The 18,593-nt window shown below is 40.3% G+C and overlaps 1 protein-coding gene across 14 annotated transcripts in view; it reads left to right on the top strand.

Moving 5' to 3' along the window:
• Window positions 1-18,593, top strand: part of rnf6 (ring finger protein (C3H2C3 type) 6) — a 229,097-nt gene that overhangs the window by 174,314 nt on the left and 36,190 nt on the right. For 10 of the 14 annotated variants that reach the window (XM_080197366.1, XM_080197372.1, XM_080197368.1 and 7 more), the window contains one exon: window positions 9,570-9,701. The exons of 2 other annotated variants lie outside the window; for them this stretch is intronic. In XM_080197366.1, coding sequence (XP_080053492.1) covers window positions 9,609-9,701 — 93 coding nt within the window. In that variant the 5' untranslated portion in view covers window positions 9,570-9,608. The remainder of the gene's footprint in view (window positions 1-9,569; window positions 9,702-18,593) is intronic. 2 more of the 14 variants (XM_080197374.1, XM_080197376.1) reach the window with 1 other exon arrangement.

The following is an 18,593-nucleotide window of genomic DNA, read 5'->3' as shown; positions in this document are numbered from 1 at the left end:
AGACTTCTATCAGGTCTCCCCTCAACTTCCAGTGAGAACAAACCAAGTCTCTCCAACCTCTCTTCATAGCTAATGTCCTCCATACCAGGCAACATCCTGGTAAATCTTTTCTGTACCCTCTCCAAAGTCTCCACTTCCGTCTGGTAGAATTGAATTGAACACGATATTCCAAGTGCAACCTCGCTAAGCTTCTATAAAGTGTCAACGTGACTTGCCAATTTTTAAACTGAATACCCCAGCCAATGAAGTCAAGCATGCAATATGCCGCCTTGACTACCTTCTCCACCTGCATTGCCACTTTCAGTGACCTGTGTACCTGTACACCCAGATCCCTTTGCCTATCAATACTCTTGAGGGTTCTGCCATTTACTATATATTTCCTATCTGTATTAGACCTTAAATGCATTACCTCACGTTTGTCCGGATTAAACTCCATCTGCTGTCATAATTTTTAGCCAAACGTCTTGTGTGAGTTAAGATTCTCCTTTGAACAATGCAAAGCCATAATATTGCACTTGGGAGCACATGCCTGCTTATCTGTTAGTTATCCATTGTCCAAGATGGTAAGTGGAGCACACTAAATTCTACCTAAGTCTCCTAACAACTCATTAGCTGTTATGAAAAAAAAACAAATCCCATACCGTAAACGAAAAAGTTTTAAATGCTTAGTGCAGTAAGAGCATCCTGATTGCTGATGGTCGGAAAAGAATCCAGAAGTGTGCATATACCTTCTTATTCACTTTGGATTCTTTGCATAACTGCTGGAAATATCACCCATTGATCTTTTCATTCAGGAGCAGAAGGATGCAAGGAAGTGAAAGCACAAACTAATTCACATAAATTAAAGCACTGGGGTATGTTGACAGCAACTGATACTCAGCATCACCAAATAAAGTTGTACTTCAGGCAAGAAAAGGGTGAAGATCCAGATTCTTGCAGAGCTGAATTATGTGTCTGACTTAATCATGGTGAGAGAGACAGAGTTGATACCAGAAATGTGGACCTGGAGGAGACAATTTGCAGTTGCCGAACAGAAACTCAGTCTTGTGCAAATCGACCATGTGAAATTGCACAACCCCCATTCTAGAACTCCAAGTCAGTATGGTTAAGATCTGTTGAATTCATTGTGCTTGGATGACATGTTGCTGACCACTGAAAATTATAATGCAGCAGCAGCTATTGCTAGCATTGCAATTGTACAGTTAGGCTAGCAACCCAGCACTGCCCTCGTGAAGAGCCGAGACAAATGCTTACAGAACAGGGGTCTACGACCTGAATTTTGGTTTTAAGTTTGCCATTTTACTTACTTAGGTTCTCTCATCAGCTTCAAACTATGGCTCTTTGAAATGGTTGCTGTTTCGGTCATGGCTATGTGGTAGCACTTGCCACTGAGTCATGGCTGTTGGTTTAAGTCCCATTCTAGACACAAAATTAGAAAATCTAAGCTGACAGGGGTATGGTTATGGGATTGAAAAGTAGAGTTGAGCCAGATGACCCTATTGAATGGTGGAATAGCTTAGGGACAGTATGGCATGTTCCTATGACGCTCGTCACAGTGCATTTAGGATGAGAAATTAGACTGAGGTACTACCTGCCCCTTCAGGTGGAAGTTCAAGATGCCATTATTTCATAGGATAATTTCTCAACTCCCATGGCATTATCCCATGGTCAATATTTAAACCATAACCAGAGAATCTGGTTTAAAGACATTAGTTATGATTGCATTGCTCTTTGTTAGACTTGCTGTTTATTTTCCTTCGTGGGATATGGGCGTCACTGGCTAGGCCAGATTTATTTTCCATCCCTAGTTGCTCTTGAAAGTGTTGGTGAGCCACCTTCTTGAAGCTCTGCAGTCCATGTGATGTGGGTGTAATCATAGTGCTGTTAGGAAGGGAGTTCCAAAATTTTGAACCAGAGACAGTGTACGAATTACAATGTTTTTCCAAGTCAGGGTGATGAGTGGCCGGGAACTTGCAGATGGTGGTGTTTTCCATGCATCTGCCACTCTTGTCCTAGTAGCAGTGTGAATTTGATAGGTGTTGTCTGAGGAGACTTGGTGAGTCGCTGCAGTGCACCTTGCACATGGAAAACACAGCTATCACTTTGGTTGAGGGAGTGAATATTTATGGTGCCAATCAAGTGGGTGCTTTGTCCTGGGTGGTGTTGAGTTTTTTTGTGCTGTTGGAGCTGCATTTTTTTTTTCAAGCAAATGGAGAGTTGTTAGGGAATTGTGATAAAATGAACATAAGAACATAAGAAATAGGAGCAGGAGTAGGCCATCTAGCCCTTCGAGCCTGCCCCGCCATTCAATAAGATCATGGCTGATCTGTCGTGGCTCAGTTCCACTTTCCCGCCCTCTCCCCATAACCCTTAATCCCTTCTCTTATCAAAAACCCATCAACCCGCTTCTTAAAAATATTTAGCGAGGCAGCCTCCACCACTTCAACGGGCAGAGAATTCCAGAGATTCACCACCCTTTGAGTGAAGAAGTTCCTCCTCAACTCCGTTCTAAACCGCCTCCCCTTTATCTTGAGGCTGTGCCCCCTAGTCCTACTGTCTTTTTTGAGCGGGAAGAGTCTCTCCACCTCTATCCTATCCATCCCATTCATCATCTTATACGTCTCAATGAGATCTCCCCTCATTCTTCTAAACTCTAACGAGTACAAGCCTAGTTTATTCAGCCTCTCCTCATAGCTCAATCCCCTCAACTCCGGTATCAGCCTAGTAAACCTCCTCTGCACTCCCTCCAGGACCAAAATATCCTTGCGCAGGTGCGGCGCCCAAAACTGCACACACTACTCCAGCTGCGGCCTCACCAATGCCCTATACAGCTGCAGCAAGACCTCCCTACTTTTATATTCAATCCCCCTCGCTATGAAGGCCAGCATCCCATTCGCCTTCCTGACCACCTGCTGCACCTGCAAGCTGGGTTTTTGCGATTCATGCACAAGGACCCCGAGGTCCCTCTGCACCGTCGCCTGCTGCAGTTTTTCGCCACGAAGAAATCCAGTAATTGGGAATGTGTTCATGATTTTTTTTTATAAAAATACTAGAAAACCGTACAAAGACAGGTTTGTTGAGTTGGTGGAACCAAAGTTTTGATATGTTGATACATACATAAAAAAACAAGTAGGAATAGGCCATTCAGCCTTTTGAGCCTGCCCCACCATTCATCATGATCGTGGTTGATCATCAAATTTAATACCCTGATCCTTCCTGCTCCAATATCTCTTGATCCTTTTAGTCCCAAGAGTAATATTTAATTCCTTCTTGAAATCTGTGTTTTGGCCTCAACCATTTTTGGTTTGAGATTCAGGACCCTGGACGAGAATCAACACCATCACTAACTACCTTCACAAAGAATTCTATCATATTATGGTCACTCATCTCCAAGGACTTGCTTACCACCAGATTGGACAATGAGAAAGAATTCATTGACAATATGTGGTCCAAGATGGCCTGTTCTCTTATTGGTTCCTCGATGCATTAGTCCAGAAAACCGTCCTTTCTCAACGTTGTATCAGTGTCTTTGTACAATGCAATTCCACCATCTTTTCCTTTGTCTGTCCTTCCTAAGCACTGAATAACTCCCATTGTTTGTCACCTTGGAGTCGTGTCTCTGTAATTCACCACTTTCTCGTTACAAATTGCCCTGTTTCTGACCATAAGGGGCCTACGTTTGCATTTGTCAACCTTTTTCTTTTCACATACCTATCAAAACTTTTACAGTGAGTTTTATGTTCTTTGTTAGCTTACTTTCATACTCTATTTTCCCTTTCTTAATCCCTTGGCTGAATTTTAAACTGCTCCCAATCCCCAGGTCCATTGCTTTTCCTTGCCAATTTGTATGTTTTTTCTTTGAGTCTAATACTATCTCTTTCCTTTGTAAGACATGGGTTGGCCACACTTTCCACTCTTGAGCCAACAGGAATAAACTTTTGGAGTTTATCTATTTGCTCATTGAATGCCTGTCTACTGCCCTTCCTTTCAGTAATGTTTCCTAGTCCATCATAGCCAACTCATGCCTCGAACCATCATAGTTACCTTTATTGAGATTCAGGACCCTGGATGAGAATCAACACCCTCATTATCTACCCTAATAAAGAATTCTATCATATTATGGAACTCATCCCCAAGGATTTGCTCACCACCATATTGCCAATGAGTTCTTTCTCATTAGATAATATCTAGTCCAAGATGAACTGTTCTCTTATTGGTTCCTCAATGCATTAATCCAAAAAACCACCCTTTCTCAATATTGTATCAATATCTTCTTTTGAACAATGCAATTCCACCATCTTTTGCTTTGCCTGTCATTCCTAAACACTGAATAGCCCCCATCATTTGTCACCTTGGAATCATGTCTCTGTCACGTCAACTATATCATGCTGCTTTACAACTATCTATGTAACTAATTCATCCATTTTATTTTGAATGCTCCATGTGTTAGGTACAAAACCATTCCTATTTAGAAAATAGCATCCTTATCTTATTCTGGCTCTTGATTGATCTGGATATCAATTTTCTTATATTTTTTGCTGTCTTTTTTCCTTGTTCTTGATTTCCCCCCTGCTCTGAATCCTTTCATAGGTTCCCATCTCCCTGCCATATTAGTTTAAACCCTTCCCAATCATTCTAACAAGTACTGGTCCTATCCAAGTGTAACCCATCTAGTTTATACAGGCCTCACCTCCCCACAACCATCCCAATGCCCCAAAAACCTGAAACCCTTCCTCTTGCACCTTTTTTTTGGCTATGTGTTTATCTTGTATATCCTATTCCCCTATAAAATGAGATATCTGTTCTGCAGGGGAATAGCCACAGGAGATCCTACATTGCCTGCCTTGTCCGCTTGCGCAACTTGATGGTCACCCATCCCCTTCTTGCCTGTGGAATCAGCCTTGCAGTGTGACCACCACTATAAGGGCTACCCATGATACTCTCTCCTCACGGATGCTCCACAGTATTCCCAGATGACCCTCCAGCTCCAAAACCCAGGATTCCAGAAACTGCAGCTGGTCCTGGGAACTGGAAATGTTCCTGGTCTTCCACATGGAGCAAGAAGAGCAGACCATGGCTTGGAACTCTCCTGCCATGTCTTACCCCTTTTAAATTAATCGTTTTAATATCAAACAATATCATCTCAGGCCCCTTCCTCTTTTCTTTGTTATTATAGAAGATATTTTTTATAAACAATGAGTCACCATGATACCTTAATTATAACCAACATTAGTAGTAAATATCTACATAACTGTACCCACTCAAACAGCTGTTTAGACTTCCTTAGGAGATGTAAGCTTGCAATCTGCTCTTTAGTCTTTTAATTACTTGGTTCTGCGCTTAGATTCACTTTTTCTTTACTCCTTTATCCTCCTAGCTTTGTTCCCTAACTGTTAACTTGTTTAGTTATTTATGTTTAAGTTAATATCAGTTACTTGCGAACCATTCAACTTTACTATGACACCACTCTTGGATTTTTCAAACTAAGTCTGCAGTTTGGCGGCTGTCCTTTGTAGGTTTGGTGCTCTCTGCTTATAAGTGAGGGCCCTGAGCCTTGTGCTACCTTTACTCTCCGCTCCAGAAGAGTGTCCCTTGCAGATCCAATGCTGTCCACTCCCTCAAGATAAGTGAGGGCTTCGAGCTTCATGCTCCCTTTATCACCTCAGTGATAAGCCCAGCAACACTGTAAACACGTGTTTAACTAGGGCAAGTTGGTAATGATGGAGTGTCAGAGGTGTGAGTAAAGATGTTCAAAGTTCAAGGAAGTGATGAGATGTAAAATTTCACAATTATATTCTAAAAGATAAACTCATGAAATGAAGGTATTGGAGTTACTCCTGCAAAGGTTAGTTCAGATAAGGGAAAGCAGTATATTAGGCAAATTCACACCATGCAAGTTAGCGGTATTTGATAATTCAGCCCACAGCAGGAAGCTCTGTCAATTCCCAACAAGCTGTGCTTGGAGAGAAACACATTTGAGGAACCAGTTGTTCTGTCTTAAATCAGAAGCAACCCTGAAAGATACAAGTGCCTGGTGTGGTAACCATTGCTGGATTTTGCCTACACCTATGGAGTGTTTTTTTGGGAAGATTTGGCTCTGAAGCTAGGAAAAATAGAGCGATTTGGAACTGGGTAAATTTAAAGATGATGTTTCCAGCCATTAAGATATTTAAGTGCATTTCTAACTGACTTCTTTAAGTGTTCTATTGTTTAATAAACATTTATTTTTTAAAAAATGATCTCAAAAACATCTGAAACATTCTTCACATCTTTCTTCACATTATACCAAACTGCACAAATATTACTAGCCACCTGTCAGCCCGAGCGTGGATATTTTCCAGGTCTTGCTACATTTGGACATGGGCTGTTTCAGTATCTGAGGAATCACAAATGGGTGCTGAATGTTGTACAGCGAGCATCCCTACTCCTGATCTACAATGCAGCAGCTGAAGGTAGTTGGGCCTTGGGCACTACCCTGGGAGCTCCTGTAATAATGTCCTGTGATGATTGACATCTAACAACCACAACCATCCCCCTTCGTGTTAGATACAGCTCCAGCCGGTGGAGAATTTTCTCCAGATTCCCATAGACTCCAGTTCTGTTGACCTCCTTGACACCCCACAGTCAAATGAGGCCGTGATATCTATGGCAAAATTCAGCTCTTTCATCCATGTTTGAACCAAGGCTGTAATGAGGCCAGAAGGTGATTGACCGTGCTGGAACCCAAACTGATCATCAGTGAACAGGTTATTGCTAAGCAAGTACCGTTTGTGTACAAATCGATTGCCATACTTCCTACATTACAGTAATGCATATACTTCAAAGGTACTTGATTGGCTTTGAAGGTTTTGAGATGTGCAGAGGTTGTGAAAGATGCTATGTAAATGCAAGTTCTTATTTTCTATTGCATTGGTTGCTTGCTTTGACAAATGAGGATTAGCCATTGGAGCTCATCACAAATTGGAAATTCAGTTTGGCTTAGTATCAGTTAATGTACTTTTAGCCTGTGCAATTTTGAGTTTTTGTTGTGGAACGTTGCACTTTTGATAGCTCTGTTGTCAATTTATAGAAATTGAGACACCTGGCACTGGTTATTAATCAATCTCATTTTAATTTGCAACATTTCAAACAGTCTTTAGAATCAACCAGGATTTCCTGCCAACGAATCGCTTTCACTTGCATTTTGAATAGGAAATTGAGACCTATTCATCTGTTACCTTCTCAAGATCACAACTGAAATAGTATTCTTACTGATGATAATAGCTTTTGTATTAGACATATCAACTCACTTTGTGAAACAGCTGTTTTTGTTTCATATGGTTTGACAGCTTAAGAGAGACCAAACCCCAAGGAAGGGGTTGGAAAGTGAATCCTCTAATTGTAACACCGCAAGGACAGTGGCTTGGTAAAATTCATTATATTGTGTGGTCTTGGCAGTTGTGGATCCAAGCCCTGTGCCAAGACTTGAACATAACCTAGAGTAATGCTTCAGTGCAATGCTGACGAGTAGTGTATTGTCAAAGTTGATGTTTTCGAATTAAGATGCCAACTGCAGACCCTGCCTTTTCGTCCAGCGAAACATAACATAAAAATCCAATAGTACTATCCAAAGAAGAGCAGTGAAGTTTTCCCAATGTTCTTCCTGCAGCTAAATACAGCTAAAATTGAATAATTATATTTAATTGGATCTTTGTTATGGACACAATGAGATACTTGGCTTTTATGGCAGTGACTATAAAAGTCATTCATTGACTGTTCTATGGAATTTTTCTGAAGATATGGTATGTAAATGCAATTTTTTTTTCCATAAACATTCACACCTATAAATTTCAATTTAGTTGGTATTTTCTACTTGTTAAACAAGTAATAAATTTTGTCCTTCATCTTTCTGATTAAATTGCAAATATCTCAAATCCAATTATAACCATGGTTATGTGTAATGTGTCAATGACATGACCGTGGCAAATACGAATTACAAAAACGGTTGGCGTAATACATTGTAGGCAGTTTTGCAGTGTCACTTGCATTTAATTTGCACCATGATTACTTCCAAGAATAAAATGAAGTTTAATCCAATCAAGTAGGTGACATTACTTACACTTTTGAGCTTCTACAAAAGAGGTTTACCACAAGTGACACAATTTGAAATGAATGGCAATAATATGAATAGTGGCTTCTGTAGGATGATCCAGGAAACCACATTTAAGCAAAGTTTTTGGAATTGAATTTGAAAGTTAATTGTTCATTCGAACCCAAGGAATCCTTGTATTTAAAAAAAAACACCATGATCTGCAGCACTGGTTAGTTTTTTATATATTCTTGGGATATGGCCATCATTTATTGCTCATAACAAATTGTTCTCTAGGTGGAGATGAGCTGTGCCTGAATCACTGCAGTTGGTATAGAGCAAATACTCCCACGATTAGGTAGGCCATTGGAACGTCAATCATCCAGGCAAGTGATGAGTATTCCATCACACTCCTGACTTGTGCATTGTAGATGGCGGAAAGCATTTAGGTAATCAGGAGGTTCCAGGCTCTGACCTTCTAGCTAAAGTATTAAGATGGTCACTGTGATTCCCAGGATGGTGATTGTAGTTTTGGCGATGGTAATGTGATTGAATGTCAAGTTATACTCGCTTGTTGGAGTTAGTCATCGCTTTGCACCTGTACAGCGTAAATGTTCCTTATTATTTATCAAACCAAGCTTGATTCATACCACACCTTGCTGTGTATGGGCACAGACTGCTCACTCAGAGTTGTGAATGGAACTGAATACAGTGCGATCGTCGGCAAACACCGCTACTTCTGAGATTATGATGGAGTGAAGGTCATTGATAATCAGCAGAAAATGCTCGGCCTGAGTTGCTGCTCTGAGGAATTCCTGCAACAATGCCCTGTGCCAAAGATGGTAGGATCCCCAGAACCATAAACATGTTCCTTTATGCTAGGTATGACTCCAGCCAATGGAGTCCCTGTTTTCCATTACCTTCAATTTTACCAGGGTTTCTTGATGCCACATTTAAGAAAAATCCTGCCTTGATGCCAAAGGCACTCTTGCCATATATCTGGTGTTCTTTTTTTTCACATTTGGACTGTAATCAACCCTGGTCGATTTGAAAAGTTAACATTTTTTAAGCTTCGGAACATCGATCAGATTTTCATAATGAATGACCTTAAAAATCTGAAAACAGTTCCAGCTGGCCATCACAAAATGCCACCTGTAAAAACTCTTGAAAGCACCTATCATAACTCATCGCTACAGACCAAAGCATAATGACAACACCATCTCGTCATCTGCAACTGCTGAGAAATCTGGTAAGTCATAGAATAATTTCCATATTGTTTCCAAAATATAAATACATAATATTGTAAAGCTCGTAGTCCATTTATAACAAGTATGCATGTCTAGGTTGAAAGTCTTGCAAGTCCTTCAACAATGTTCTGTATCTTTCACTGCTGCTGGTAATCACAGTAAGTGATTTTGCTTCATCCGCAATCCTTGTAATGACTTGAGTTCATTCAGCATTTAAAAAAACACAAGGTAAAAATATTATTTTGTTTTAACAGATTCATCTTGATCCAAGTAGAATAACAACCTGTCAAAGTATGGAGGACTCTTCTAACACGGCTGTTGAAGTCTCGCTACAGGTGATGATCATCTATAGCATCAAAGATTCAAATAGGCAGTCTGCCTGCCTGGTAAGAGAAACATGGCCTCAATGGAAAGAGTCAACACAATGCTTTCTCTGCAGTGAAAGCTGGAAGGTTGCCTATATTATTTTGAGACGGTCAAGGGCCAAGGCCATAAAGCTTACAATAGACGAGATAAATCAAACTGAGACAATGCCAGACTTAAATTTTCAAAGTTTTAAGTAGGAAATTTTGCTGTTTGGATATTCTGACATCAAGAAAGGGTGAGTTAATGTACAACATGTTTTTGTTTCACTAAATCGTGTAGGAATAAGGGAAGATGATGTAGGAAGGTGTTTGGATTTAGAGAGATTAAAAAGATGCATGCAATTGTAATTGGAAGAAAGAGGCTTAAGATGAGATTCTATCTATTGGAGGACAAGTCCATTCTTGAATCCTTCCCAGGAGTGAACAAGAAAAAAGTATTAGTATTTATAGAGTTCCTTATTGTGCCCTGTGACATCCCAAAGTATGTTACAGTCAATTAAATTGTTTTGCTCTATGATCACTGTTCTTATTTGTGTAAATATCAAATATAGTTTGCACACAGCAAGTTCTCACAAGCAGCAAGTGAATTGAGCAGATATTTGCCCCAAATTTCTTGGTTCACTTGTGCTGAAATGACATCGAATTTTGTGCTATGTCTATTTTGCTGAAGGGAACTTATCCTGAAATTTTTTTGTAGAACTTGTTTGCTTGCTTAGGCACACACAAGCTGGTGTAAAATGAATGCAAATTTGCATACCTTTACAAGCTTTTTTAAAAATGCTGTACTCCCATCAGAAAATAAAGACTCAAAAATGTTTTTGTTTAGTTGAATTTTTTGTTAAAATAAGGAAACTTCCGTGTGCGCAGCGTAAAATGCGGTAATGTTATCCAGTCACAATTAATAATTACCCACAATTTGATTATGGCATTTTACTTTAAGGAAAAAGCTCTTTTTCAAAGATAAATTTGATCAGCTCAAAAATGCTCATGCATGCTATATTTCAGCTTATTTTACTGACCTAAGTGACTAAAGTAGGTGCACATGTGGTATTTCTTAATTATTTACTTGTCAGAAATGTGATAGTGACATCTCTTTTCCCAATTAGCCATGTTGAGCTAATCTATCAGACAGCACTGAAACAGAGCGCTTGGATACTTCACTATTTACTTGTTTGACAAGAAAAAGTGCGTGAGTGTAAATCTCAGTTCAGTTAGGCTGTTAACTCTGTTGTGTTGAGTATTCAGTTGTCTCATTGCTAAAATGTCAGGAATCACATTGAGCTTACTGGGGAAGAACTTTGCTGGTTTAGCCACTCTAGTTCCTTGTTAATGTGCTCCATTGCTATGTCTTGTAACACAATTAATTTGCATGGCTTCCTTGGTGAACACTTGAGCAGAATCTAACAGTGGTGTCAACAATGTCATATTGTTCAAGTCTGAATTGTATTCATAATTACCTTGCCGGAGGTAGCATCCTTACCAGAATATTGTATTGCAGAATTCTTTTTTTTTGACATGGTGTGATGGCCAGGAGAGCCTCTTATCTCTGAAACTTTTCTTCTGTTATTTCTTTCATAATTTCTTCTAGACATATATTTTATGCATAGATTTGATAAAGTATATTTCATTATAATTTGAAATTGACACTAAAAGCAGAAAACATATGACTTTCTTTTAATACAGTATGTGATATTCTGCAGTGCCTTATGCAGCTTATTTACAATATGGATTTTATGCAGTTACCAATCTCTGTGTACTGTAGTGGGAGGGCCTTAAATAATGGCCTTTCTCCCTGGAGACTTTGACAGCTGTCCCGAATGCATCCCTCAACATGTAGTCCTGGCCCTTGAAATATGGCTGTCTGTAGCACTCAGTCATTGACAGCTCTTTACACTGGAGGTCAGTACATTTTGAGCAGATCAAAGAGCACCTTGCGCCAAATTGATAGTCCTCCAGCAGCCGTTAATGTTTGTCTGTGTGTCCTTGGAAACAGCCCATATAACACGAGAATCCTGGGTTACAGAGCTACTCGGGGTGAACTGCAACAGAAACCATTACATCTTTTTTCGTATGTATTTTGCAAAGGCACATTCTAGACGGAGGTGGGCGACAGTCCATTGCCTAGTGCAGCCATCTCTTCTGCATTGTTATGCAGAATTTATATGTGCAGTGAAAAAGCTTTTCTTAAAATATTTTGGGTTTCTGAGACTGACAGCACTTTTTAGTATATTGCAGATCTGAGATGGAAAATTTTCTAAATAAAAATCTCAAATAAAATGTCCTTTGAAGTCTAGACATGTATTAAATAAATATTAGGTTTAACACTGCGCAAATATCACCGAATGGCAAATAAATTGATATTGCTTCATTATTTGTGAAAATATTTTGTATTGGGGCAGGGTTATGTATTGAGCAGCAGAGGATTTTGACATAATTTGAGCCACTTCCAGGCTACCAAGGAAATTCATGTGGAATGAAGATTTGGTAAAACAAGTACAGACATTTATATAGTAATTTGCTCAAATACCAGAATGCGGATTGTAATATACCACAACTTTTGAGACCAATCTATTGTGATGGTATTGATTTGAGTTTGATTCAAACATAAAAAGAAGACAGTTTGAACAAAAAATTCTCCTGATATTTTAACTGAGCAAGTGAGAATCTCTCATCTAAAAGATGGCTTTTCTGACGATGCAGAGTTCCTTCAGAGCTGCATTAATGTGTTCAAGTCTGTTGTGGAATTTGAATTGCTGTTTCTGACTCGGAAAATTGTTACCAGTGGTTGACGGTCAAGATCAAAAACAAAATCCGTACTCCTTGATAGTATATTTTAGCAATGAAGAAATTGTGAGAATCCATTTGAAATCAGAGGAGTCAATGATGAAGAGACTAACAATGGAGTTAGCAAATGTAAGCAACAACCATAAGTATCGCGCTACCATATAATTAGACATCCCAAGGCATTCACAGGAGCATTATAAACTAAATACGAGTGCCGGGAGGGCATTCCAGAGCTTTGGGCCTAGGCATCTGAAGGCAAGACCACCAATAGTGGAATAATCATAATTGCTTGAGACATACATGAGGAAAGTTATCTTTTAATGAACGCTAAGGGGATCAAGATGCAGTGATCAGTATTAGTGCAAAATGAAGATAATAAGTTCTTTGGCATGCGCTGTAAAGCATGTTTGTGAAAACAGAGTGTAACCATTGAAAAAGTGGTTGCAGGTTTCTGAGGTTACTGATATTGAGGAATAGAAAGGAAGTGATTACAGAGCCCTGAGGAGCTAGGTTAATTGACATACAAGTCCAAGGAGGATCCTAGCAAAAAGAAATTTTGGGAGTAATTAAGTAGCCATGCAAAACAGTTTTGGTTGGAAATCATATAATGGTAATTCATCCAAAGTGAAGTAGGCAGTTTTGCAGATCCCCACGATTTACCACAGTGTTCAAAGGCGGCATTCCAGTTGTGTAGCAAGGTAGCAGCACCTTTCAAACTTGTGGGTTCTAGCACTTAAAAGAGCAGGTGGGAAAGAACACCACCACCTGTGAATTCCCCATCCTGACTTGGAACTGTACCATCATCCCTTCACTGTCGCTGGGTCACAGAACCCTGGAAGTCCGTCCTGACAGCTCCTAGATATAGACTACAGTAGTTTATTTAATGCAGCTCCCCACCACCATATAAGGTAAGACAATAAATGATGGTCTTGTCAGTGACGTTCGTATTCCAACAAAACTTTTTTTTTAAAAGACTGGTGGAGCGAAGTGGGTACTGCTTCACAACAGGTGTGATGTTTTTGCTATTTAGCCACAACAAGCTGGAATAGAGCCTTTGCTTGATTGAGAAACTCTGCAGGGTAAACTGATAGTACAATTAAATGAAACAATTTGAACACACTGGCAGAACAAGTTGATTCTTGTGAAACCAACTGTGCAGCCTTGGAATGTGACAATTCTGATCTCAAAGCTTTTAATTGGTCTTCAGGTCGATATAACATTTGATCGGCCAGCTTATGCACGAAGAGGTTATCTAAGTAATGAGGCTCCATTTTGTGGTTAAATCATGCAAACAAAAATACATTTTTGAAAATTAGTTGCTGTTTATTGCACTAATTTAGATCTTGTGTCATTTTGAATTTTTTTGAAATAAACATTCTGCCTCATTGTGTTTTTATTTAATGACTAATCCAACTGTTTTGTACAAACAGTAGTCCTACTGTTTTTATTTAATGACTAATCCTACTGTTTTCATGTCTCTCTTCTTATTCTTATGAACTACCTTAATTACAAATGTTATCGCTTCTGTGTTTACTGAAAAAATGGATGCTCTTGAAGGGGACAAAGACAGAATCCATCTGGTTTGAGCTGCGATGCAAAAAGGCTGATCCTGCTTCTGGATGTATTTTACGCTGACTAATAATGCAGGCAAGAAATAAAGGGGCAAATCTGCAAGGAAACCACTGGTGCAACAACTGTAGAGTGGTGATATTCGGGGACTTCATACATATATCAGTTTGAGATCCAGTTACAGTAAAGAAATTTCTGAAATCTGATCAGGAGGACTCCCTCGACCACCATGTTCTTGGTCCAACCAGAAGGGTAGGATTGGTGCTCAGATTGAGCTGGGTTTAACTGTCTTGAGGGGTGGGGGGGGGTGGTGGCAATATACTTCGGTAAGAGTGGTCATTGAATCATACGATTTAGATAATGCAGCAGTACAAAGAGCAATCTTAAGTCGAGCATCTAAGTTGGAAGAAAGCTTGATAGGTAGGAAGGGATCTGGTCAGGGTTAAAATAGAACTAAATATGGAAAGGAAAGCTGCAATGGGACACTAAATATTCTTTTTAAACAAGAAATTCTTTCAGTGACAGACCAGGTATATTCTAGCAGGGCAAAATATAGGGGAACCAAGTTCAGGGATACTGTGGGGAACATGAGGTTGTATAATGCAAGTCAGTAAAATTCTCCAAGCGGAAAAGGCAGGACAAATCTAGCCCAATCAATTACTGTTATAAATCTACTCTGGATTATCAGTGCAGTGGTAGACGGAGGTTGCTGACAGTCCTATCATGTGGTACTTAGTAACAACCTTCACACTGCTCAGTTTGGCTTCTGCCAGAACTGCTAACAGCTGACCTCATTACAGCTTTGTTCTGAACATGGACAAAAGAATGAACTCCAGAGGTGAAAGTGACTGTCCTTACCTCAAGCCATTATTTGACGAAGTGTGACATCAATGTCCCGTGGCAAAGCTGTAGCCAACGGGAATTGGGGGGAAAAAAATTGATTGGAGTCATATCTAGCACTAAGGAAGATGATTGTGGTTGATGGAGGTCATTTGCCTGTTTCGGGACATGAGTACAAGAGTTCCTCAGGTTGTGTGTTTGGCTATTTAAAGATGCTTCATTAATGATCTTCCAGTTGGGCATGTGATTTCTGTGTCTTCAGCACAGATGAGTCACCTGATTTGAGGAACCAATGGATGAGGATTAGTGATGAGCTAGAGGGTGAAGTCTTTTCTGGGTAGAATTTTCAAGCAGCCATATAGTTAACATCATAAAGCCTGGAGCTCTACTTGAAGATGGCCTAGAGTTGCAAACCTCCTGTACCAAGTCTCTTGTGAGTAAATATCTTTTGTTCCTAACAAAGTCTGAAATCTCTTGACCCCAGAATGCCATGACACAACACTTCCCTCCATCATAAGGGCAGGTGCTTGCTCATGACTGCACAATATTCAGCACCATTTGTAGCTCATCTGGGACTGAAGCACTCCATGCCCCTCTGTGGAAAGACTCGGACTATGTTCAGTGTTGGGCTAAAAAGTGGCAAGCAACGTTTGCCACACAAGTGCCCAGGCAATGACCACTGAAAGAATCCAACCACTTTCCCATGATATTCAATGGAGTTACCATTGCTGAAATCTCTCACCATCTGCACACTGGGGTTACCATTGACTAGGAACTGAACTGGATGAGCTATGTAAATATAAAGCAGAGGCTCAGGATCCTACAGCAAATAAGCTCACCTGACTCACTGAAGCCTGCCCACTGTCAACTAGGCACAAGTTGGTAGTGTGATGGAATTTTGTCCACTTGCTTGGATGGATGCCACTCAACAACATGGAAGAAACTTGACACCATCCAGAACCAAGCAGCATGATTAGCACCCTATCCACCACCTTCAACATTCCTTCCCTTCACTAAAGCGCAATGGTTTAGTGCGTATCATCTGCAAGGTGAGCTGCAGCAACTCCCCAAGGCTCATTGGACAATATCTTCTCAATCTGCATTGTATACAAGCTATAATGATGAGGGCTGCAGATGTGTGGAATACCATCACCTACAAGTATCCTCCAAACCCCACAATAAATAAACTACTATATTTACCATCCTGATTTGGAATCAGATCACTGTTCCTTGTTACCAGGCCCAAATCATAGAACTGCCTTCATCACACACACTGCAGCGGTTCAAAAAGGTAGCTCACCACCTTGTTGAGGGTAAGTAGGAATAAGTAATAAATACTTTCTGCCTGAAATATTTTTTAAAAAGTAGTTAACAAAGCAATGTTTTCTTTGGTATCATGGAAATATTTGAGTACAAAAACCAGAAAGTTCCACTGAACCGTTATAAAGTTCTGGTTACTCCACAGCTTGATTATTGCATCCTATTTAGGTCACAATACTTTAGGAAGGATATGAGGGTCCTGGGAAGAATACAGAAGAGGTTTACCCAGAATGGTTCTAGGGATTTTAGGTACAAAATTTGTTTAGAGCAAACGAGATTGAGGAGATTCGATAGAGATCTACAGGCTTAGATAAAGTATGAAGTGAAGAACTATTCCCACTCGCTAATGGTACATGGACTAGGGGCATAGATTTACGATTCTGGGCAAAAGATGCAGGGGAGTATTATTTTCTGCAGCTAGTGGTGATGACCTGGAACTTGATACCAATGAGGGTGATGGAAGCAGAGATGGTGATTTGAAAAGGAGATTACTTGGAGCAATTAGAATCCCTACAGTGCACAAAGAGGTTATTCGGCCCATTGAGTCTGCACCCACTCTCTGAAAGTATCTGATTCAAGCCCTTTCCTGAGCCCTATCCCTGTAAATCCACACATTTGGCATAGCCAATCCACCTAACCTGCACATCTTTGGCATGTGGGATGAAACCCCTGCAGATTCCATATAGCCAGTCATCCAAGGCTGGAATCAAACCTGGGTCCCTGGTGCTGTAAAGCAGCAGTACTAATCACTGTGCCATCATGCCACCCATAGAATGGGGGGAAGAACTGACTTGATCCTTGAAGAGCTGGCATCGATACAATAGATTGGCCACCTCCTGCTAGGCTAAAAAGACTTGATATTCTAAGAATCTGCTGAGAAACATGTCCTCATCAGGGCTGCTGAGGGTTATCTGTCTTTTCTGGCATCAGCTGTTGCTGAGTTGCGGCATTGTGGCCTCTGAGTCACAAGACAGTGCATATCTCACTGGAGCAATGATTCCAAACCTTTTATGCAGACCACCAGATCATCATCATAAACTTCTGTAGACCACAATGTATGCAAGGTGTTTGAAACGCTATTTTTACATAGAGTATAGCTGATGGGAGTCGGACTTGTATATCAGCAGGTATTAAAAACACAGCTATATCAAATAGTTTATGATGCACACCACAAATAGATTGCACTTAGCATGGCATATTTACCTGCCATCTATCAGTGGAAACAGATCATGTTTACTTGATGAGAAAGCTGATGTTGTTTCACAGATGTCAAATGCTAGATGTTGGGTTCCAGTGATGACCGTTTCAAACGGAATCCCAATATTCGATCGTCAATGCAACAAGCCCCGAAAATCCAGTTCAGCATAACTTGGTTGTATGAGAAAGCATCAAACTTTACTGCCATATTGACGTTCTTGCTTTCTCAAGGTCAGGCTTGTGAGAATGCCATTATCCAGGCGCTCAAAGGGATTTTGTATCCAGTTGAAGTTTGCCAGCAACAGGGAAGTATTTGCAGATGCTCTCTGATTGGATGTTTATTCACATTATTTGGAAGCTGCGTTAAGTTGAGCCATGTTGACTCCTTACTTATCTGAATGTGTGTGTTAGACTTCCCATCTATTATCTCTATTTGCCTCTGGGACTTGGTGGCCATGGATGCCTCTTCAGCCATGCTTGTTTCATTATTGTAAAGCTCTTGCTTCCTATTCTCCAACTGTGCTGTGAACTTAAGAAACAATTTCTTTGGTCAGGTCAAATGTCTTTGTTAAATCCTCTGCATTGTGCAAAATTCCGCCTGCAGCATAACTCGTGTCACGTAACTGGTTGTCTGTTGCTGCAGTGAAGGTCTTTACATCTTCCATCCATTTATCATTGGCCCCTTTGAGTCAGTGTGATTTCAATTTGCTGGAATCCCGAGTGACAACCAATAGTAGCACTGAAGGCTGGCACAGTGCTGCACCCAAAGGAACCACCTCCATTTTGACAATGCAGAGCTTTGTAACTTCTGCATAACCAGCTGAGGTGTATGGATAAGCAGCGCCATAAAATCTGGATGTGAATTCACTGCAGCACTTGTCCAGGCCAAGCTCATTCAGGTTTCTTTCATAATACTTATTTCGACAGTAGAAGGCCTTTTTATAGGTCCTGCTTAACTTCAACTACTGAATCTTTGAGACTGTCTCCTTGTCACACAGCACCAAGAATGTGGAATAATTTTGAAACTTTTTCCAGGCTCATTTTGTCATCAAGAGTGTTTGTCGATTACAATATACACATAATTGCCTTGGCCTTGCAAACCTGTGGTGCAACTTTTAGGTGATTGGTGTGGCTGTACAGGAGATTTCTTTGTGTCTCAACCTGCCCAGACTTGCACCTTCCAATAAGTGACCTTGCTAACAT

The sequence above is a fragment of the Carcharhinus amblyrhynchos genome, chromosome 10 (genome assembly GCF_965287045.1).
Source record: "Carcharhinus amblyrhynchos chromosome 10, sCarAmb.v2.hapA, whole genome shotgun sequence".
In the NCBI taxonomy this organism is placed as follows: domain Eukaryota; kingdom Metazoa; phylum Chordata; class Chondrichthyes; order Carcharhiniformes; family Carcharhinidae; genus Carcharhinus; species Carcharhinus amblyrhynchos.
The sequence above is the reverse complement of the archived record's forward strand: the minus strand, read 5'-3'. Positions and strand labels throughout refer to the sequence as shown.